Below are 24,458 nucleotides of genomic sequence, written 5' to 3' on the forward strand. Positions count from 1 at the left end.
CAACCTGTACTTTCTTAGCTTGCTTGCAAGAACGTCATGGGAGACTATATGAAAAGCCTTGCTGAAGTCTAGGTATATCACATCCACTGGTCCCCTGTCGCATCCACAGAGCCAGTTATCATAGATGGCAATCAGACTGGTTAGGCATGACTCGTCCTTGCTGAATCCATGCTGACTTTTCCTAATTACTTTCTTTTCCTCCAAATGCTTAAAAATGGATTCCTTGAGGACCTGATCCATGGTTTTCCCAGGGGGACAGGTCAGCTGATTTGTCTGCAGTTCCCTGGATCCTCCTTCCCCCCCCTCCCCCCCCCTTTTTTTTTTTTTTGAAAAAGATGGGCACTATATTTGCTCTTTTCCAGCCCTCTGGGACCTCCCCAAATCATTATGAGTTTTCAAAAATAATGTCCAGTGTGGCTCTGAAATCACATCAGCCAATTCCCTCAGGTGCATTCCATCTGACCCCATAGACTTGTATACGTTCACCTTTTCTAACATTTTAAACATGAGTTAACAAGATGTTACACTATAGCAAAAATCCTGGTCTTGGCACAGTGTCATTCTCAGTAAAATAACAACTATTCTTGTATATGCAAGTGTTTTGTCAGCCTAGCAAATAATGTTTCAAAATAAATATCCTACAATAAAATTTAAAAGTTGTTGCAACTTTACATTTTATAAATCATGCTGAACTGGGATATTCTGGTTAAGCTACTAATCGAAGAATTGTAGCTTATGCCCTAAGCAGTTAGCTTTCACATTTAAAAAGTATATTAAAAACAAATCTCACATTGTGCAAAACAAAGATCTAACAATACAAGAACTGACTGCTCAGGCAGCATGAAAAAAAGTCACCCAGTTAACTTTTTTTCAATTGCAGAATATGGCATCATTTCTGTCTTGACAGCAGAATGGTGACTTTGAAAAAGTCATACTAAGAAATCTACCATGGTTAGCAGAAAACACTGTACAAGGCCCACCATCCTTGAATTTTAAAATAAAATGTAAATTAGATATAAATTGTTGGCACTGGATTTATGACCTAGATACCTTGTTCCACATGGACCCAAACCCTCAGACTGACAATGACTCTCCATTCGATAACAGGCAAATTTTATTGATGCAGTGATGGCAGATGAGAATAATGCAAAGAATTCTAGATCTACCAGTCCTAAGCTGTCACAGGGGACAGCTACGTCTGGCCAGTACATGATCTTCACCCTGTGATTCTCTCTTGAATATCAAATATCATCGGCCTGGAGGTCGAGGGGCAAGACCCGAACCACAACTAGCGCGTGGGTGAGATGGGATGGTGGTATACCCTCAGGCCATGGTGACCTTGGATTCCCCCTTATGGAACCCTTTGCTGCTCTGAAATCCCTCCGTTTGTATCCTTTGTCCTCTCTGATGACTCTTCATCTCTGAGCGTTACTGATTGGTCTCTCTGTGGTCATTATACATTCCATGCTCTGTCCTGTCAGCATATTCCTTTGTTCCAACAAACCCATCACATGCACACATCTCACTTTGGTTATTTACTGGGCCTCCTAATTTGGTCAGTTACCCAAAACTGGAAATCCCAAGGGCTTTGCAACTGTTTGCTGTGACCTCGTGCCAATAATGCAGAGTCAGAGTCACAGAAATTTAGGATTGGAAGGGACCTCAGGAGGTCATCTACTCCAGTGTTTCTCAACCTGTGGATTGTAACCCCAAAGTGGGTCACAAGAATATATGAAAGGTTGTGAACAAACTTTTAAAATGGATTCTCCTTTAAAAAGAAAAAACACAGCTGTGACTTTTCCCTTGCAGGCTGCAAAAGGCTGTTTTGGACTGGTTAGGGCCCTTCCCTGCCCCACACACTGTGGGACCAAGGCCTGGGGGAACAGGGTCGAGGGTAACAGTCACTGGGTTGGGCCTGACTATCAATGTTTACAAATGAGTCCTGGTACAAAAAAGGTTCAGAACCACTGAGTCCAACCCCATGCTCAAAGCAGAACCATCCCCGAATAGATCAACCCAGCCAAAGCTTTGTCTAGCCAATAGGGGTTTGTGAAGCAGGCCATACTCAATTCCAATTCGGTCTGATTCAAGGGGCAGTGATTCAAGTCATTAATTCGAGTCATTGATTCAGATCACTGTCCCTATTTGATTTGGCTGAATCTGAAGATTCAATGGTGATTCAGAGAATCAGTGATTCGGCCACAGACACAACTTAAATGTTTTTTCTACATAACCTCGAGCTACCAGGCGCAGCTTCTGAACGCTGAGACGGTGGGGTGGATGGAGCATTCCACAGGAACACAGGGTCCCCTCCCCATGCCCCCGGCACAGCAACTGGTTGCAGGGGGACCACGGGTGCCCACCAGACCCAAGAGGTACTAGTCACCAAACTGTGCCCCAGGCCCCTCATCATTTTTGCTACCCTCCATTGGACTCTCTCCAATTTGTCCACATCCGTTCTGTAGTGGGGAGCCCAAAACTGAACACACTACTACAGATTCCTCCACACAATCTGTGGGCAAGGCAAGAGCCCCCAAGGGCACACTTGCCTGCCTGTACACTAATGCCAGGAGCCTGGGCAACAAGCAGGACGAGCTCGTCCTCCTGCTCAGTGCAAAGAAATATGATGTCATTGGGATAACGGAGACCTGGTGGAACTCCACCCATGACTGGACCACGGGGATAGAGGGCTATACCCTATACAGGAGGGATCATGTTGACAAAAGGGGCAGGGGTGTAGCTCTCTATGTGAAGGAAAGCTACATGTCCCTGCAAGCTGATGCTTGCGACCAGCATGGACAGCTAGAGACCCTCTGGGTAAAAATTCGTAGGGAATTCGGCACAGGGGACACAACGGTGGGAGTCTACTACAGACCTCCCACTCAAAGTCCCGAGCTTGACCAGGAGTTTGCCCGGGGACTGACTGAGGCCGCTTGCTCCAGGACCTTGGTTGTCATGGGTGACTTCAATTACCCGGACATCTTGTGGGAAGATCACTCAGCTAAATCTGAAGCGGGCGCAAAGCTTTCTCTCGTGCGTGGATGACCTCTACCTGACTCAAGAAGTCTATGGGCCAACGAGAGGCAAAGCGCTGCTTGACCTGGTACTAGCTACGGGGGACGACCTAATTGGCGACCTAGTGATTGATGGAAAGTTTATTAAGGAGGCCATCCTTGAGGGACTGCCCAGGTTAACATCCTAAGGGATAGCCAGCACGGGTTTGTTGCGGGTAGGTCTTGTTTGACCAATCTCATTTCCTTCTATGACCAGGTGACCTATCACCTGGACAAGGGAGAAGAGGTTGATGTCATATATCTTGACTTCAAAAAAGCTTTTGATCTGGTATCCCATGATCACCTCTTGGCCAAACTGCCCAGTTGTGGCCTTGACTCCACCACGATCTGCTGGCTGGGAAATTGGCTTCGTGGTCGGACCCAGAGGGTTGTGATTGATGGCAGTCACTCATCGTGGTGCCCTGTGACCAGTGGGGTCCCTCAAGGCTCTGTCCTGGGACCCATACTGTTCAACATCTTCATTAACGATGTGGACATTGGAGTCAGGAGTGGACTGGCCAAGTTCGCCGATGACACCAAACTTTGGGGCAAAGCATCCACGCCAGAAGATAGGCGGGTGATCCAGGCTGACCTGGACAAGCTCAGCAAATGGGCAGACGAGAACCTGATGGTGTTTAACACCGAAAAATGCAAGGTTCTCCACCTTGGGAGGAAAAACCTGCAGCACCCTTATAGGCTCGGCAGTGCTACGTTGGATAGCACTACAGAAGAAAGAGACTTGGGGGTCATCGTTGACCACGAGATGAACATGAGCCTCCAATGCGATGCTGCGGCTAGTAAAGCGACCAAAATGCTGGCGTGCATCCATAGATGCTTCTCGAGCAAATCCCGGGACGTCATTCTCCCCTTGTACTCGGCCTTAGTGAGGCCGCAGCTGGAGTGCTGCGTCCAGTTTTAGGCTCCACAATTCAAAAAGGATGTGGAGAAGCTTGAGAGAGTGCAGAGGAGAGCCACGCGCATGATCAGAGGTCAGGAAAACAGATCTTACGATGACAGGTTGAGGCATGGGACTCTTTAGCCTGGAAAAGCGTAGGCTCAGGGGTGATCTGATGGCCACCTATAAGTTTATCAGGGGTGACCACCAGGATCTGGGGGAACGTTTGTTCTCCAGAGCGCCCCAAGGGATGACGAGGTCGAACGGTCACAAACTCCTGCAAGACCTTTTCAGGCTGGACATAAGGAAGAATTTCTTTACTGTCCGAGCCCCCAAGGTCTGGTATAGTCTGCCAGCGGAGGTGGTTCAAGCACCTACATTGAACACCTTCAAGAGTAAATTGGATGCTTATCTTGCTGGGATCCTATGACCCCAGCTGACTTCCTGCCCTTTGGGCAGGGGGCTGGACTCGATGATCTCCTGAGGTCCCTTCCAGCCCTAATGTCTATGAAATAAATGTCTATGAAATCACCAGTGTTGAATACAGGGAAATAATCACTTCCCTTGATCTGCTGGCAATACACCTACCAATGCAGCCCAGTATGCCATTAGTCAACTTGGCAACAAGGGCACACTGCTGGTTCATATTCAGGTTACTGTCTATTGTAATGCCCAGGTCCTTTTCTGCTCAGCTGTCTCTCAGCCAGCCAGCCAGCCCCCAGCCAGTACTGGTGCATGGGATTGTTCTGTCTTAAGTGCAGGACTTGGTATACGTTGAACCTCATGAGAGTCGTTATGGCTTAATCCTCGAATCTGTCTAGGTCACTCTGAATCCTAGCCCTACCTTCCAGTGCATCTACTACTTTCCTCAACTTGGTGTCACCTGCAAGCTTGCTGAGTCCATCTTCCAGGTTTATGCCATCTTCCAGGACACTGATGAAGACACTGAACAAAACCAGCACCAGGACCAACCCCTGGTGCACTCCACTTGATACTGGCTGCCAACTAGACATTGAGACACTGACTACTACCCTCTGAGCCTAATGCCGAAGCCAGTTTTCTATCCACCATTCATCCAGCCTGTACTTCCTTAGCTTGCCTGCAAGAATGTTGTGGGAGACCTTATCAAAAGCCTTGCTAAAAATCAAGGTATACCACATCCTCTGGTCCACCTACATCCATCATAGACTGCAATCAGGTTGGTCAAGCATGACTAGCCCTTGGTGAATCCATGCTGACTGTTGCTAATCATCTTTTTCTCCTCCAGGTGCTTAGAAATGGATTCCTTGAAGATCTTCTCCATGATTTTTCCAGGGACTAAAGTTACACTGATTGGTCTGTAGTTCCCTGGGTCCTCCTTTTGCCTTCCTTAAATATGGGCACTATGTTTGCCCTTTTCCAATCTTCCAGGACCTCTCCTGTTCACCTTAAATTTTCAAAGATGAAAGCCAGTGACTCTGTAATCTCATCAGCAAACTCCCGCAGCACCCTCAGGTACATCCCACCCAGCTCAACAGACTTGTACACATCCAGCTTTTCTAAATAGTCCCTAACCTGTTCTTTCAGCACTGGGAAAAATTGGGGTACGGATTATATATAAGATGAAGGATTTGCCGTGAATCCAGATATTAGGGAGCAGGGAAAAGAGAGAAGAGGGAAGAAGTGGAACACCAGCAACAAACTGCCATGGCTCTGGGAGCCACTGCAATCAAATGCTGCCACTTGTTCCTCCACCACAGCCCCCAAATTGCTGGACCCATGGAGAGCCCTACCTCTCCAATGCACACCAAATCAGGACTTTATATGGAGTGGCTTGTGCCCAGACTCAGCACACTAGGACTGATCCAGCCCATGGACCAAGCGCTAGCATGTGAGATCAGGTGAACCCTTGTGCCCAGCCCCCAACAGTTGGTACTCCAAGATAAGGTTCTCCCTGCCTCTTCTTAGGGCCTTCCAAAACTAGAGTGTGTGTTATAGTTGAAGGTGTTATATGCTAGAAAACATAGTATACAGTAGAATTATTCACAGCATAAGGCTGTTATTGAAAATAAGAGCTTTACAACTGTGAAATTAAGCTCTTTAATAATGTTTAATATTAATCTACACTTGCAATTTGCATTCATTCATTCATTCTGTGACATCACTCCAACCTAGTTTTGAGTGTTAGAGGAACTGAAGAGTGTTAGAGGACTTGAAGAGTGCAAGTATCCTGCTGGAACTCACAACAAGCATCCTTCCCTGCACAAATCTAAGAGGGAGACTAAGTGACCTGCTCAAAGTCACAAAATGCATCAGAGACAGGGCAGGGAATTAAACCCAACTCTCCTGCAATATAGGTTAGCACTTTAATCCCTGGGCCATCCTTCCCTGATGAACTAGGGTGTGTTAAATGAAACACCAGTAAAATATATATTAAAAGTATGTTAAAAGGAAGAGGCCATCTGTTACTAAAAATATCAATAGGTCACCCTTTAACAGATAGCAGATAACATTTCAAATGTCATATTCTAAATGCATGCACTTATTTTTCTAACATTTATTTTAAAGCAGTCAATTTAAAATCATATTGTAAAGTATGATTAATTTTGCATTATTGACAAAAACTTTCTAGAAGTCAAAATAATCTTTAAAATGCATTTAGTTTTCACTATTTCAAGTACCTCTAAATATACTCTCTTATTTTTAGGGTCCTAATGTGGTGGCTTGATTTGCAAACTCCATAGGACTGTGTTTAATTTTTTTTTTTAAAGGAAAAAAATATTTTGCACTAACTAATACATTTTGAAAAAAAGCTTGAACTGACAATATAACCCTTTGTCTGTAATCATGCCAACAAAAACTAAGTTTAACCTCTTAAAGCATGACCCCAGGGTTTATGGGAAGAAATACAAGCAGAGAAATCAATTACCTGCATCAATTTTCTTGACAGCTCATTAGTGAGAAATTCCTCTTCCTTCTCATAGTTTACAGCAAGCGTCTCTTTCTCCTTCTGCAAAGCTTGAATCTTCTTAAACAGAGTATTACTGATGAACTCCTCTTCCTGCTCTGCCCTTGCTTGCTATGAAATAAAGACATTGCAAAAGGATTAGAAGCCTCCATGTTGAAAGCAGCTTCTGCCCCTCTGTTAGAAACTTAGAATTTTAAGCAATTTTCTTCAGATCTGCCATCCCCACCCAAAAAATCACTGTAAAGTCTTTTATCACTGCAATTTTGTCCCAAAGTATCAGACTAGTCTCCTCTCTTTCCTTTGTATCAATTTTGGAAGCCATGTTAAGCATTTTTCTCAACTTAAAGAAGTACTTTTCTGAATCACTATTCTGCAAAGCTTTCTTTTAAAATCAGCTTAATTCAATTAAACAAAACAAACCTCAATCTAAAGCAAAAACAACTTAGCCGTAAAAATCGCTACAGTTCTGACTGTCATGTGCAACCTCCTGTCTTTTCTCTGACACAGACTGATTCATTTATCCCCCAACTGTACATTAGGTAGGTTTTTAAAATTCCTGTTAAATCAAAATCATTTAGTTGCATCTCTCTCCTCCTGTAAAGTTTCAAAGCTCCACAAGGTGGCACATCTAAGGTCACCTTGTCCTTGAAGGCTCTAGGCACTGCTTCACAACCCCCATGCACAATCAACTCCTACCCCCACAGGCCCTTTGCTCTTTCCTGAAAAGTTTAAGTGCTCCTAAATCCTCCCACCTGGCTTTAAAATTCTACAGTTCCACCATAAAGAAGTCATCTGTTTGAGGCAAACTTTAGAAGTGCATGTCTGGCACACAAACTATTCTGCACACCCAAAATTAAGTTCAGAGCTGAATAGTTCAATGGCCAAATTTCTACTTCAAAAATTAGTCAAATCACATTTTGGCAGAACTGAAGCAAAAAAAAAAAAAAAAATGGTAATTTAAGGTGAAGCTCTTTAATCAATGAGCTAAGACAACATTCATAGTGCTTAGGGTCAGAAGGGATCTAAACAGATCATCAGGTCTGACTGACCCCCTGCCCTGGGCAGGAACAAGTGCAGGGTCATAACACCCCAGCCAAATATCTGTCCAGCCTCCTCTTGAAGACCCCCAAGGTCGGATAAAGCACCACCTCCCCTGGGAGTCCATTCCAGAACCTGGCAGCCTAAAATGTCTCCTGATGTCCAGCCTGAATCTTCTCTCTAACAATATGTGGCCATTATTCCTAGCAACCCCCAGTGGTACCTGGGGGAACAGAGGCCCCCCCCCCCCCCCAAATCTTGCTGGTCTCCCCTGCTGAGTTTGTAAATGGCCACCAAATCCCCTCTCAGCTTTCTCTTGTGGAGGCTGAATAGATTCAGGCCCTTCAGCCTCTCTTCATAGGGCCTGACTCAAGAAGAAAGTATCTCATTTTTGAACTCCTAAATACTTGTACCCTTTGCCCAAACAGAGAAAAAAAAAAACTTTATATGCTGCATGTTGATCCAAGGTAGAATCACATCAAATATTTTCAGTTTAGCAAAACGTGAAAAAGTTAAACGCAAGATTCAGAAGCGTAATGGAAGCTAGCCTGAAACTTCATTGTGCCTCCATAACAATCTTTCCACCAAACCTGGAAGTACCTACAACATAATTCACCTCTACTACAGTTTCACCAGAAAACATCCTACAAAAACTTGATATATTATAAATCACTCAGCTACTAGGCCAGGAGTTTTCAATCTTTTTTTTTTAAACAATTGTACCCCTTCTATCTGTCTCAAAGTTTCAGCTCATGTACCCCTTTATATTTTTTTTCCTTGTTTTTAATGCTACCCATGATGTTATATATAAGGCAGGCTACACTAATTAACATTATAATTCATTATTAATATATGCATTAAATAGATACACATCATAGTTATGCCACAACAATTTGGGCCAAGGAAGGGGGAGCAGATCAAGGCCCTGGCAGTGAGGGAGTGGGGCTGGGACAGGGGCAAGTGCTGCCCAGCCAGGGCAAGAAGCAGGACAGAGCTGTGAGCAGCCTGTCCAGGGAGCACAGCAGGTGGTGGGCACTTATCAGCCGAATCTAGCTGCTCTCCACGCTGCGGGGCGCACACCTGGGAGGGTTTGGGGGGTGGGGGGGTGTGCTCCAAACCTGCGTGCAAGGTGAAGGCAGGCTGGGGCCAGGGAGGTGCCGGGCTCTTTCTGGAGTGGGGGTTGGGATGGGGCTGCACTCCAGGGTTGGCGGTGGTGGCACTGGGAGGGAGGCTATCGCGGGGAAGGGAGCTGCAGCCACCCCAAAATTCACCTTAGCCCCCACTCCCAGCGCCTCCACCACCCTCGAGCACAGCCTGGGCCCAACCCCCTGCTGAGAAGAGCCGGTGCTGCCCTGGCCCCAGCCTGCAGCAGCAGCTCACCCTCAACCCATGGACAGATCTGGGGGTACAAGACCCTGTGCCTTCCTGGGGTAGTGCAGCGGTGTGAGCCAGCCCCCAGGATGAGCCACTCACAGCTCCATCCCCTGCTCTGCCCCAGCTCTGCAGCGCCTGCCTCTGCCCAGCCCCACTCCCTGCCTCATCATGGGGGCCTCAATCTGCATCCCCCCCCCCCCACCATGCCCCTTCCCTCACAACAGACTTACCAGCCGAATACAGCTGCTCTCCACACTGCAGGGCTGTACGCCTGGCCGCCTGCATGCTGCACTGTGGCTGCACGCATGCATAGGGCATTTATCGGCCACATCATCCCAAAAAGGCGAAGTGCCGATACCGTCACTTTTCCTTATCGGTGCACCTCTAGTAATTTTTTCTTATTTGTTCTGTGCACCCCCACTTGAAAACCACTGTACTAGGCAGAAAGCTACAACTACCACCGGTGTGAAGGGATGCCATGTCTATAACCTGTAGGGAACACTGTTCTTAGTTCCAGGACTCCTTTTAAATGTAGAAGCATCTCTAAGGGTGTTAACCCATGAAACCGTTTATAACAGTGAAGTGTACATAGGTTTATATACTGATATAAATTACACCAGCATCCAAAGCAGGTAGACAACCAGCTCCTCTACTGCAGCTGCCTGCAGTCAAAGTTATTATATACCTCACCACCCTCAGGCAGGGAAACTGGTAATAAATAACCTGCATGCATAAAGCAAATGGCTATCTTTAGGCATTGACTAGGCCTGTAGTCAAGTAACTAACCTATCAAAAACCTGAGGGAAAAATGTTGTGGTAGCTTCAGGTATACAATTTAAATATAAAATTTTCATTTGCAGTGTCACTGAAGTGTTGCAACTGAGCAAGACCCAGAATCCCTATCATTGGTAATACTTTAAGAATCTTACACCAGCAAATTACCCTAATTAGCTATATGAAGGTCAACAAGCTCTTGCTACAAATGCCATATTAAATCATTAGATTATACTTTAAGAGTCAATTAATTGCAAGAAACTGTACTGACATTTTAATTATGTTATTTATCAGGGAAATTTTTAAAATAAATTTAATATAAGGCACATATTCAGAACCCAATATGTTTAATCTGGGCACAGTGAATTTCAGGATGGCGAGCACACACACTTGCGTGCACTCATGCTAATAAACACTCCTTTTGCTGTCAGTAATACAAACCATTTCTTCTATTTTTCGATTTTTGAAAAAGAAAAATGCAAACCTAGATCATAAGCGCCTTAAAAGATTTAGAAGTAAACATAGAAGCACTTTACCCTAAATAAAGGGACCAAATATTTAGCCCATACAAGTGACAAGACAGCTATAATTCAAAGCAGTAACAGTGCAAGTTAACAGCAATTTATCTCACAACAATGGATATAGATTTAAATTACTTAAAGGAATTTGAAGTGCACCAACTCTGAAACTGGAGAAAAATCAAGGTAATACTATTATAATAGATGACAAAATAATTATGCCTTACCGTACATTTTCTATGCCCATACCCACCCTTTCTTCCAGAAATTATCCCATTATATTTAAAACTGGCACAAGAAAATTAATTATGCTTTTAGAAACCCAACCTCAATTTTTGTCACATTAAAGTATTTGCCTTAATCTTGCCTAAAATCTTGGAGAAACCTTGTAATCTACTGCATTTTCACCACCAGGATACAAACCAAACACTCACCCCATAAACAAACGTATGCTGTATGCTGCAGCTATAAGTCAATGTTTTACACCTTCCTCTCCGAGGACTAAAAAGTCCACAAAATTATGATAACTTAGCCTCTTAATCACCTAAAATTCCATTTTAGTGTTAAGCTCAGGATTTCTTGCCGATCTGACCAGCAGGCAACTTATGGTAGAAATCTTATCCTTTATTATTTACAAGTTAGAAATTCATTAGTAATAATCCACCAGAAAAATAGATGACCTAAAAGAAAACTATGAGAGAGATAAGACTTTAAAACTTCTACTATACAAATATTAAAAACAAATGGTGAAAGTGCAGGGACCAAGCATGAAACACTATGTCACCAGAGAATGAAACCCTTCCCCCATGCCCCTCATGGGGCTACCAGCTGTTCAGCTTCCACCTTGCAGAAGGACCCTTCGATGGCCCAGCATGACAGAAATGGGTCCACGTTTTGTTCCAAGCTGAAGTATTCAAATTCAAATGTTGACATGTGCCTGGACCAGAAAGTGAAAGAGTTGGATGGTGTCACTGGAGTCAGCCCTGCAGCTGAGCCAGTTTCTGCAACTTTTTATATTTGCCATCTTGGCCTGTTATACGCAATTTAAAAAACGGTTGGTTGCCAATCTGCAGTATGCTGGTCACTTCCAGTCTGCAGTTTGCCAGTCCATGGTCACTTCTGGTTCAGCACCCAGCCCTCCTGTGGACTGGCAGCCAACCCTTCAGGGCCCAGGGGTTGGGAACCCCTATTCTAGGGTAGTAAGCACATCTGCAGGGATGGCAGCATTTACTTTGTCCAAGAGGTGCAAAACAAAACAGAGTGGAGGTCCAGGTGGTCAAATAGGGCTTCAGCAAAGAGCCAGGTGGATCACGCTGAGTCAGAGGTGGATCAGCTTGATGAAATACAACCAGACTAAGGAAGTAATGAGACTTCAGGATGCTTGGTTCAGTGCCCCCTGTGACAAGGCCAGATTATGGACTAGGGACTCCGGTAACAGCTCTGAAAAAAATCACAGGCACCTACCATGCGGTCTCAGTCCAGGGGTAGGTCCACCCAGGCAAGGCTGTAGTAGAAGGACGTCCCAGCCAGAAGAAGGCAGTCAGGATCCAACAGGAACATTTCCTAATGAAGACTGAGGCCCCTCACAGGAAAGCAAAGAAAGCAGTTGCCGAGGGAAGCATTCCCTAGCAAAGAGCAGGTGCCGAAGAGCTTGCAGGCAAAAGGCAACCAATCTGCTTGCCAGGTCAATTAGGTCCTAACTTCACTTGCTGACAGAACAGGCTACTGAAGCCAGTGGTACCCATTCCAGAAGTCCACAAGGAGCTTTCAGAGCCATTAGAGTAGGGTCACAAGTGGGTCCAGAATTGCACCTGGGCCACAGAGTAGCAGCTGCCAGGTTGTTGATAACCAGGACCCAGCCAGAGTAGAAGTTAGGTAGGTGCCAATGCCACCTCTGTAGTTGTTCCTCTGCCTCCTCCCCATCCCATGGCACACTTATGCTGGGGAGTGAAAGCCCCGGCATATCGGATGCAGTTGGACAGGTGGCAGCCAGAGCTTCCGGCCAGAACAGGCAAAAACTGCCCAACCCACCAGGCAGGCAGGCTCCACTACAAAAGTGGCAGCCACAGCCTCTCCACCCAGCTCTGCAGGGCCATCCAAAGCACAGGGCCCAAGGTGGTTGCCCCAACTTGCCCCCCCACCCAGAGACAGCCCTGCATCCAGACACACGCAGCAGAAGTGTGTCACTTTTGGTCCAGCTGATATGGGCTGCAGAGGCAAACTTGTAAGCCTACTGACACTCAAAAAGGGACTGGATGTCATCTTCCCTGATGACAAAGAGTCACATCATCGGCTTATGTTGTGGAGCCAGTGACTATAGCTCAATAGTTAGGGCACAGAGCCCTACTGGATGCCTCTGCATGCTGGAAATGCGGTACATGGCTCTATATTCACTTTCAGGAGGCTAGAGATGTCCCAGTATAGAAGCCAAATGGTTGAGACAGGCCCAGAAAAACAAAGATTTCCAGAGTCCAGAATAAAAAGTCATGGTTGACATGATCAAAGGCTTTTTCTTGATCCAGGAAAACAAAGCTGATGTTCAGGTCAAAGAGTTCCATGGCTGCCAGCAGGTCATGTAACAGAAATGAAGTCCTTGATGGCTCTGCCAAGTATGCAGTAGCTCTGTTCAGGGCCAAGAGAGACCAGAGAGAACAAAGGCCCATAGTTAATTAAATATAATGCGTAAGGTTACTACAGAGAGAATAGGAGGTCTCTCACCTGATTATTTCTTGACAGTTCAGCTAAGGCAAGGAAATAAACTCATGTCACAGGAGTTCTGGAGGGATACATGCATTAAAGGCTAGATTCGCAGTAATTATCATAAGGAAGAATGCAAGTTATTGGAAAGTGAGGAATGGCATACAACATATTTCAAGCACCAGAAATAGGGTAAAAAAACTTTCTGGAAAGAAATTTCTATTTCTTAATCTACTGCAGCAGTATGTAGAAGCACAGTAAACAGCGCTGCACAAACAGAACAAGGGACTATCCCACCCTCAAAAACTTGAAATCCAACATAATCTTCACTTAGCAGGAATGTTCCATGCCCCCCATTCTAAAAGATCTACCACTATCCTATTCCAAAGATGGAGCCTCCAAAATATTTTTAAAAGTATAGTCAACAAAAAGAGTCGTTCAAAAATGTCACTCCAAACGTAGGAAATGTATGCACTTAAATCATTTTAAGTAACTGATAGATCTGAACTCAAAAAGTGTGTCATAAGATAAATGCTTTTAAATGCATTTCAGTGAAATGCCGTGTTGTTGTCCATGGATACCACATGGCAATTTATAAAACAAACTCTTCCAAAAAGGGTAGTAAAAAAACAAAAACAAAGTACACATTTTAGTGCACAGAGCTGTTCTGTTATGCCAGAAGGACTGTGCAACTAAAATATTACAAACTTAATACGATTCATACTAGGGATGCACCAATAAAGATTATTTTTTGCCAGTACTAATGGCCGATTATTAGCCGGCCATATCAGCCGATACCAGTCTGATAGCCGACACGTAGTCTGGCAGCTTGGAGAGCAGAACTGGGCCAGTAAGTCTATGAGGGGGAAGGGGCGGGGGGGGGGAAGGGGGCACAGATCAAGGCCCCCACAGTGAGGGAGGAAGGAAGGGAACGGGCCAGGGGCAAGTGCTACCCAGCCAGGGCAGGGTGGGATCTGGGGCTTAGCTGTAGGTGGTTCATCCAGGGAGGTGGGGAGGGGGCAGCTCCTTGTGCTGCATGCACCCCCAGGGGAGGCAAGAGGGACATGTGGCATGTGTCTGTCCCCCCCCCCCCCCCCCAGATTTTTGCACATGGTAAAAGCAGGCTGCCCACCACAAGATTTGGGCTGGGGACTGTGCTGGCCTCTTCCTGGCAGGGGGCTGGGGGCAGTACAGCTAATTTTGGGGCGCTCTAGCCCCCCCCATAGGCCACCGTCCCAGCACTGCCACTTCCCATCCCAAGTGCAGCCCCAGCCCAGCCCTCTTCCCCCCCACCACTAGGAAGGGGCCAGCACAGCCCCCATTCCATACCTGCAGTGAGCATCCTGCACACACATCTGGGGGACATTTCATAGATTTCATAGACATCAGGGCTGGAAGGGACCTCGGGAGATCATTGAGTCCAGCCCCCTGCCTAAAGGGCAGGAAGTCAGCTGGGATCATAGGATCCCAGCAAGATAAGCATCCAATTTACTCTTGAAGGTGTTCAGTGTAGGTGCTTGAACCACCTCCGATGACAGACTGTTCCAGACCTTGGGGGCTCGGACAGTAAAGAAATTCTTCCTTATGTCCAGCCTGAAACGGTCTTGCAGCAGTTTATGACCGTTTGACCTACTCATCCCTTGGGGCACTCTGGTAAACAAACGTTCCCCCAGATCCTGGTGGTCACCCCTGATAAACTTATAGGTAGCCATCAGATTCTCTCTATGCCTCCTCCAGGGATGTATGTGTGCAGTGTAGGGAGCCGCCCCCTCTCCAGAAGAGCCTCCTGTGGCTCCATCCCACGTCCCACCTGCCCCTGCCTCACTCCTTTCCTCACTGTAGGGGCCTTAATCAGCCCCTCCCCCCACATGCCCCTTTCCAACCCCGCAGCTCTTTCTCCCAGCAGACTTACTAGCCCAATGCTGCTCTCCAAGCTGCCCAGCTACATTCCTAGCTGCATGCATGGTAGCTGTGCACATGCATGCATTGAATTGGTGACAGTATCAGCTACACCAGCCAAAAAAAGCCAATTGCCAATAATGTCAATTTTCCTTTTATTAGTGCCAATCACATATGGACTGATGTATCAGTGCACCTCTAACTCATACCACACCATTAAATAGACTGGATACAATGGATTGTAGATTACTTTTTACTCAAACTGTAACTTAAATCACAAATAGTGGGTTTTTAACTCGTCATTTATTATAAAATAATTATTTGATGTAATTTCAAGTTTAGATCTTAATTTCCTGATGACCACTTCTTCCTTTAAAAATGTATTCTTTACAAAGAGCAAGTTACTTTAGTTGTCCAGTGTATCTTACCCATTTTGCCCATAACCTTTCTTGTTTTGCTTTAACTTCCTGATCTGACCTCTGGCTATGGGTAAAGACTAAATGCTGTCACATTCTATATTATTGCACTATATAGTATTTACACACCTTTATGGGAACTTTATGTGAAAAGACTTCACAGCATCTGACAAAGGCAGTTCTAGCTTACAAAAGCTTGTGCCATATGGAGTCATAAAGAAACAGGGCTAGAAGGAACCTATACAGGCCATCTAATCCAACCCCCTGCCTGAGGCAGAATCATCTCTATCCAAACCATCCCATACAATTCATAATCTAAACTCAGCATAAGACTATCCAGACACAACAGACACCCTAACCTGCCACAGGTAAAGCAGGGATATCATAGCAGCCAATGTCCTGCTTCTATAAAAGGTTGTCAATATATGCTTAAGAGATCCCAGGGAGATGGCCACACACCACCTCTATAGAGGAAGGCAAATCTCCACAGTCCATGTCAATCTGGCCAGGAGGTAAAATTATTTCTTGACCCCAAATATAGCAATCAGGCTGACCCCTAAAGGGTCAAGGCAAGACCCTCCAGCCAAGAACCTCTGACTTTGGTCCCAGAAGGAACTTTGGCACAGCCAAGTCAAAATCCACAGCCTTGGCTGTAGCCAACGCCCAATGACTTTGATAGAAGCTTAAAAATACCCTGATATGTAGCAGAGGAGGGGTGGGGAGAGAGAGAGAAGGGGCAATCAGCAAAGCCCAGAAGCATGGGAAATACCCATAGCAGAACATTAGGCATAACTATGCTTAGATCAACCCCAACCACTGCCCTAGGCAGTCTATTCTGATTTAGTTAATCTATTAGATGCAAATCTACCCTTCTGCTTGACTCCATATGAACACAGCCAGCTACATCTTTCCTAAGGAGCAGAGAAACCAGCAGATGGAGCTGAAGTGCTATTTTCCATACTCAGAGCATACAGATATAGAGCTCAATCTTTGCAATGATCCAGAGGCAAGGAACTTAAAATGGTACTCTACTGGAAGGGTCTCATGGGATCACAGGCCTAAACCACCATTACTCAAAACTGCCTCTTCTAAGACAGCGATTCTCAACCAGGGTGCCATGTCCCCCTGGAGTGCCTTGAGATCCTTTGATACTGTGCAATGCCACACAATGTTAGCACTGTTAGATCTGTAAACATGAGTCACAAGATAAACACAGAGATTTCAAACAGAAATCTACAATTATTGTTTTTCTGAGGGGTGCTTTCAATTTATCTCAGGGTGCCTCGAATCTCAGAAGGTTGAGAACCGCTGCTCCAAGACTAATTTTGAACAAAAGCAAAAGGGTCCAGAGGAGCAATCAGCTCTAGCAATTTAAAGAATACTGAATCTGTATTTGTCAGATCTCAGAATAATTTAACTCTTGAGTGTCCTCAAACTACACACCATTAATTTCTAGCTCTACCAATTACAGATACAAGAACCTGTTATCTTAGCTCTTTTTTTAGCATTGGTTTCAAATTAAAGACTAACATCATCTTAAACTAAAGTAATTTGTGTTGCTGCACAACAGCCAACTTCTATAGGAGTCAGTTGAAGTCCTGAAGTGTTGTTGTGGTGGAGGCTTTCCACAGTGAAGCCACAGAAGCTTTCCTTAATGTCTGAAGGTTTGACTAGGGTAGCAAAGAAAAAAATTGATCTTATGATTAAAGCAACAAACTTGCATTCAAAGGGCACAGCCAGACAAGCGCACACGTGCATCTTGCAGCATCTCAAAGCCCTTTGAGATGCTGCAGGAGGCATGTGTGGGAACAAGAAAAGGTTCTGCACGCTGCAAATGTGCAGGGCAGGCGCAAAATTAGAACCCTGGATATCCAGGGATCAAAAAACCCCCCAAAAACCCAGTGAAAAAAAAGCGGGGCAGGGCATGGTCCCAGACCGTGCAACCAGAGGCTGAATCCTCCACAGAGGTGCTCTGGTAGCTGCACAGTTGGCCCTTGCCCTGGTGCTGAAGGATGCTGTCTGCCTGTTCCCCCAGCCCACCTGATCCCTGCCCCTCCCCACCCTGTCCCCAACCTGCCCCCCACACTCCCTCATGGCTGTCTTGCCCAGCCCTATCCCCCCATCACTGCCCCGTCCAGCACCATTCCCTGCATGCCCCTCAAGCCCCTGATGGCTGCCCCAGCATCTTAGCAATTAAACAAAAAAACAAAAAAATACCTCCATATTCACTGGCAGTAGCAGCTGCTGTCAGGGGTCACTGACCCTCCTCCCCCACGTGTGGGGCTGGGCAACAGCCCCAGTGGCCCCAGCCCAGGCGGGGGGGAGGGGGTGCTGTGCCAGGAAGCCCCAAAGCACCTGCTCCTCCTGGTGAGTAGAGGCCTTTTTCTTTCTTCTTTTTTTAAAGTGCTGGAGGCTGGGGGGGGGGGGGGAGGGGGGGGGGGGCGGCAGCCATCGGGGGGCTGGGGGTGCAAGTAAGGGATGGGGCCAGACAGGGCAGCAATCTGGGGGAGCAAGCAGGGTGGTAACCCCTGCGGATGCCATTGGGCCCCTGTTAGGGGGGTTTTAACTCCTGTGGGGGGGGGGGGTGGCAGGGCACCAAAACATATAGCTTTTTTAGACTGATTGAGCCAGGACAGGACAGCTTTTTATACCACTAGGGACAGCAGGGGATGCTGGCCCTGGGCTCTAGCTCTCCCTGGTTGCAGATCTAGGAGAAGCCAGGTAGGGTTATTTTGCCCCAAGTGGCACAACTTGCCCCATACCAAAGTGCATGTCTGGACACATGTACTGAGGCAAAAAGCCTTAGCTCAAATTTGCACCACTTCTATTTAAGCTCCTGCAAGCGCATGTGCCTGTATCTATGGACGGGCCCAAATGGTGCATCCCCACATGCAGGGGCATGCACTTGCAGCAGCAAAAACAGTAGTGGCGCAATTTTGCGCCACTACTTTTTGCTGCACTGCAAGCCCCTGCACACGCGCTTTGGTGTGGGACGAATTGCCCTGCTTTGGGGAATGGACCTTTCTCTGCTCTTCCCAGCTCCCAGCACGCTGGAGGGCCCAGGGGACAACTAAAGTAGTAGAGATGCTGTGGCCAACAGCCACAGCATCTCTTGGGAGAACTAAGTCTCTGTGCCTCCTGGTGCATGCTCCCCTTGTATGCACTGAATTTTTTCACTTTTCTTTTTTTTTTTTTGCTACCAGGACTACCTGGTAGTAAAATTTGCAGCGCAGGGCACATTTTAATGATCCAGGTGTACAGTTTATGATGCCACAAACCGCATGTACTTGCACATCTGAATCCGGCCAGAGTTTATGGGTTCAATCTGCAGTTCTACTACAGTTTTTTCTCTGTTCTAGGATAAGTCACAATTTCTCCTGCCCTCCAACTCTCAAAGCAGTTTCTCACCTCAAGAAGAATTCTCAAAATAAATTCATTGTTGCATGCTCAGACACAATGACAACAGAAATTTCTCAGTAATTAAACCAGCAGATTCACCTTTATACCCTCATATTATTTCACTGTCTACATGGCATATACGGGGAGATGCCAAATAAAGCATGTAAACTGATAGTTTCATAGTAGCTAGAGTCGGAAGGGACCTAGGTAGATCATCTAGTCCGACCCCCTGCCTTGGCAGGAAAGAGCACCGGGGTCAGATGACCCCAGCAAGGTGCTCATCTAACTTCCTTTTAAAAATCCCCAGGCTAGGAGCCTGCACCACTTCCCCTGGAAGCTGGTTCCAGGCCCTAGCCACCCTGACTGTGAAGTAGCGCCTCCTAATATCTAATCTAAACTTACCCTCCGCCAGCTTGTGACCGTTATTCCTGGTCACTACTGGCAGCGCACGGGGGAACAGGGACTCCCCCAATACCTGCTGATCCCCCCTGACCAGTTTGTAGAAGGCCACAAGGTCCCCCCTTAACCTTCTCTTGTGGAGGCTAAACAGGTTCAGGTCCCGTAGCCTCTCCTCATAAGGCCTGCCCTGCTGACCCCTGATCATACGAGTGGCCCTCCTCTGAACTCTTTCCATATCATCCACGTCCCTCTTGAAGTGTGGCACCCAGAACTGGACGCAGTACTCCAGCTGCGGCCTGACCAGTGCCGCATAGAGGGGGAGGATCACCTCCCTGGACCTGCTCGAGATGCATCTGTGGATGCATGACAGGGTACGGTTGGCCTTCTTGACTGCCTCCCCACACTGCCGGCCCATGTTCATCGTGGAGTCAATGACGACTCCAAGATCCTTTTCCGTCTCCGTGCTGGCAAGAGGGGAGTTCCCCAACCTGTAAGTGTGGTGCCGGTTCTTCCTTCCCATGTGCAACACCTTGCACTTATCAGTGTTAAACCCCATCCTATTCTCATCTGCCCACCGTTGCAACCTGTCAAGGTCAGCTTGTAGCCTATTGCACCCTTCTAGTGCACCCACATCCCCCCACATCTTAGTGTCATCAGCAAACTTGAACAGGGTGCTTTCTACCCCCTCATCCAAGTCACTGATGAAGATGTTGAACAGTGCGGGCCCGAGGACCGAGCCCTGCGGAACCCCACTGCCCACGTCCTTCCAGGTCGAGAAGAACCCATCCACTACCACCCTCTGGGTGCGGCCCTCCAACCAGTTGGCGACCCATTTGACCGTGTGGGCATCGACACCACAGTCTCCCAGCTTTTTGATGAGGACAGGGTGAGAGACAGTGTCGAAAGCCTTCCGGAAGTCCAGAAAGACTACATCCACAGCAACCCCTGCGTCTAATGATTTGGTGACCTGATCGTAAAAGGCCACCAGGTTGGTCTGACAAGACCTGCCACTGATGAACCCATGTTGGTTGCCCCTGAGCATGCATTCCCCCGCAAGGCCCTCCTGGATGTGTGCCAGGAGAATTTTTTCAAAGAGCTTACCCGGGATTGAGGTAAGACTAACTGGCCTGTAATTTCCCGGGTCCTCTTTTTTTCCCTTTTTGAAGATAGGGACCACATTGGCCCTCTTCCAGTCCTCCGGCACCTCGCCAGAGCACCACGAGTGCTCATAGAGCCGCGCCAGGGGTCCCGCAATGACCTCGGCCAGTTCCTGTAGAACCCTAGGGTGAAGATCGTCCGGACCAGCGGACTTGAACACGTCCAGCCTCTCCAGAAGTACCCTAACTAACTCCTCGCTAACCCCTGGCCCAGGCGTGTCTCTCCCGGGGCCCGAGGGGGGCCCAGCAGGGAGGTGGCTGAACTGGTCCCTACTTAGGAAGACAGAGGCAAAGAAATCGTTAAATAAGTTAGCTTTGTCATCTGGCGTGATGACTAAGTTGCCCATCGTTTCCTGCAGGGGCCCCACATTACCCGGAACCCTCTTTTTACCCCCTATGTATTTGAAGAAGGACTTCTTATTGTCCTTAATCCGGGAAGCTAGTCCTATCTCCATCTCTGCCTTGGCCCTCCTGACTGCCCCCCTACATCCTCGGGCGACTGTAACATAGTCCTTCTTGGTGATGACCCCATCTCTCCATTGGGTGTATGCCTCCCTTTTAGCAAGGAGACATTCCCGGATGCTCTTAGTGAGCCATGGGGGTTTATGTGCCCTCCTGCTCCCTTTGACCCTTGTTGGGATTACCTCCCTTTGGGCATGGAGGATCGTCTCCTTAAGGAGCAACCACTCACCTTCGACATCTGATTCCCTTCCCCTCTGGGTCCTCAGCGCTTCCCCAACGATCCTCCTTAGCTTGTTGAAGTCAGCCCTCCTAAAGTCTAGGGCTGTTGCCTTGCTGCAGCCCTTTGCCACCTTACGCTGGATGGTGAATTCCAGCAAGCGATGATCACTGTCTCCCAGGTGGCCCATCACCCGCAGCCCCCTCACCAGGTCATCACCCGTGGCCAGCACCAGGTCCAACATGGTGTCTCCCCTGGTGGGACTGTGCACCTCCTGGGTTAGATGAATGTTCATGTCTTTTTTTTTTAATGGAATTTTGGCTTGCTTCCCATACCGCCTCCTGCTTTTTTTTCCAGATGAAACAAGGGAGGTTGTTTTATTTTAAAACTACAAGTATTACATATAATTGAAGTTATTTTCCATACTGAGAACATCAGATTTAGTTGCAAATCCTCCAACTTCTCTAAGAGGGATAAAATTATCAAGGTTCCCCACCCCCAAATAAAGGAAAATGGGACACTCTCTGATGCATTATATACACACACATATACACACACTCCCCACCCCAAATTAAAAAGGCCTGCCTATAAATAGAATCCAGCCTGAACACAGTCCTCCACAACAGTTTGCACGGTGGTGAAGGGAAAGATTGGTTGTATAACATACTTGGAACGTTAAAAAAAACCTAGATTCAGACAAACCTAATGAAAGCACACATAATAAAACTATTTAAAAGAAATTTTAGGGGGAAAAATGGTTTATCATCTATGTTTATAATGTGAAAATTTTCTAATCGTTTTTAAAGGATTATGATTAGATGTGCACCAATATACTGTTTCTTATCGTTTCAGCACTGATAAAGGAAAACTGACATTGGCAATTGGCTTTTTTTGGCTGATGTGGCTAATAATGTTGCCAATAAATGCTGTGTGCATGCACACAGCCATAGCAAGCATGTGGCCAGCCCAGTAGCTTGGATAGCAGAGTTAGGTTGGCAAGTCTGTTCGGGGGCAGGGCCAGGGAGAGGGAATGGGTGTGGGGGAGCAGATCAAAGCCCCTGTGGTGAGGGAGGGAGTAAGGCTGGGGCTGAGGCAGGTGCTATACAGCTGGGGCAGGGTGGGGCGCAGTACGGAAATGGCAGTGGCTTCTCTACGGGAAGACAGATCCCACTGCTATCTGCGCCCTCTGGGGAGCCATGGGGGGCATGTGCCCCTCAAATCTGTGTGTGAGGTGAGGGTGGGCTGCCACTGCAGGCTTGGTGCCAGAGGCTGCACTGCACAGAGGGGTTGAGGGGGTTGTGCTTGGGCCAGGCAGCGGTGGCTATGGTAGTGCTGGTAGGGGGGGCTACAGCAAACGTTGGGGTAGCTGTAGCCTCCCCCTCACCACAGCCACCCCTCCTAGTGCTGCCACCACCCACCCCTGGCATAGCTCCAGCCAAGCCCCCCCCTCCCCTGCCAGGAAGAGGCTGGTGCAGCCCCCAGCTCTGAGCCCGTAACAGCAGCCTGCCTTCATCCCACGTGCAGATCTAGGGAGCACAAGACCCCCAAGTGTACACCAGGGGTGCACACAACATCAGGATCTGCCCCCAGCATGAGCCACTCGGAGCTCCATCCCACGCCCTACCCCGTCCTGTGGATTGTTAGAAATTCAGGGAAAAAAGATTCTGCCTCTTTGTGGATATGTAGTATAGAATTTTGTACAATTTTAATTAACTTCATTTATATGGAAATGTGCCTTAGATATATCTGCTGAATAAGGAAATGTAACTACTGACAATTGTCAAGCAAAAGAAAGTTCAGTGAAAGGAGAAGCATATTATAAAACAAGTGTGCCATGTCTACAGTAAATGTGCCTGAAAGTATATTTCATTCATTTCTCTTCAGTATTTGCTGTATGAGAGAGATCCTAGATAACAGCAACTAAAACCCCTGAAAATACATTCCCACTGAAACCTTAGTCCATGCCACTATGCCCAATCTTTGACAAGAAAAGGGACCTCTCAAGCTAAGAGAAAAAGCTTAGAGAACAAGTAATTCCTGCTGAGCTGAAATTTCTTCTCCAAAACTTCTAAAAAATAAACTGCAAGTGACAGCAAAAAGACATTCCAATATTTTCTTAAGTTTTACTGTTTGTAAGTAACAATCTGTGGAACTAAATGAGAGACTGGAATTTCCAAAATATACAGATGACAATTTTAGATTATAGACAATAATCAGTCAGGGCTGAAGGCGGCAAAGAGATGGGCTGACTAGGCACACATGGGGCTCCACTCATACGTGTGCCCTCTTGCCTGAACAAAGGCAGCAGCGGTGACAGCAGAAGCAGTGGTGGGGGCAGCAGCAACTGATCTCCCTAAGGTAAGTGGGGAAAGGAGCTGGCACAGCTGGGGTGGATCCAAGGGGAAGCCCCTCAGATCCCTTTTAGGTGAGCTGGCAGGGAGCCGCGCGGTAAGAGAGCGCGCAAACAGGGGGAGGGCTAGGGGGGACTGTCTCCCCAAGGCATGGAGAGGACCCCCAGAGGCTGTCCCTTAGGGAGCTTCACGGTCTCCCCCTTGCGGGAGGGAACGTAGGGGGCAGGGGAAGCCAGTAGGCACTTTCAGGTAGCCCCGAGTGCCCGACTGGCTGCAGGACAGCCGCAGATATTTCAAACCACGGTGTTTAAAAGCTGCGGTTTATCTCAACTCCTAGCTGTTAGGGCTGAAGGCAGCAAGGAAAGGGGCTGACTAGGCACATGTGGGGCTCCACTCATATGTGTGCCCCCTTACCTGAACGGAGGCAGTGGCGGCGGCATCAGCAGAAGCAGCGGCGGGGTCAGCAGCAGCTGGTCCCCCTAAGTTAAGTGGGGAGAAGAGCTCGGATGAATCCAGAGGGGAAGACCCCCAGATCCCTTTTAGTTGAGATGGCAGGGAGCCGTGCTCCCGAGCCACACGCTAACAGAGCAGGCAAACAGGCGCACTTGGTAAGGGCGTGCCGGTGTTTGTGCTAGCATTAGTGCAGGTGGGCTAGCAGGAGAGGACAAGAGGAAGGCTTCAGCAAAGGTAAGGCGAAGGCACCACACCAAAAGTGGTGTAGAGGTAGAGTGCTCCTAGGGCCCCTGCCCGGGGCAGCACCACCCATCTGGGCCTTCTCTGAGGCCTCCACTCAGATGGAGTCCATGGGACAGCTGGTGTCACCCTTCCCCCTGGCCTGCGGGGAATGGCTGGTGGGGCCAGG

The 24,458-nt window shown here is 47.4% G+C and overlaps 1 protein-coding gene across 1 annotated transcript in view; it reads right to left on the reverse strand.

Annotated features, from left to right (window-relative positions):
* Positions 1–24,458, reverse strand: part of CCDC6 (coiled-coil domain containing 6) — a 90,573-nt gene that overhangs the window by 34,628 nt on the left and 31,487 nt on the right. The window contains exon 2 of the mRNA XM_090056937.1: positions 6,857–7,006. Within this exon, the coding sequence (XP_089913063.1) occupies positions 6,857–7,006 (150 nt within the window). The remainder of the gene's footprint in view (positions 1–6,856; positions 7,007–24,458) is intronic.

The sequence above is a fragment of the Crocodylus siamensis genome, chromosome 7, assembly GCF_052110815.1.
Source record: "Crocodylus siamensis isolate JL-2025a chromosome 7, ASM5211081v1, whole genome shotgun sequence".
NCBI classification, from domain to species: domain Eukaryota; kingdom Metazoa; phylum Chordata; order Crocodylia; family Crocodylidae; genus Crocodylus; species Crocodylus siamensis.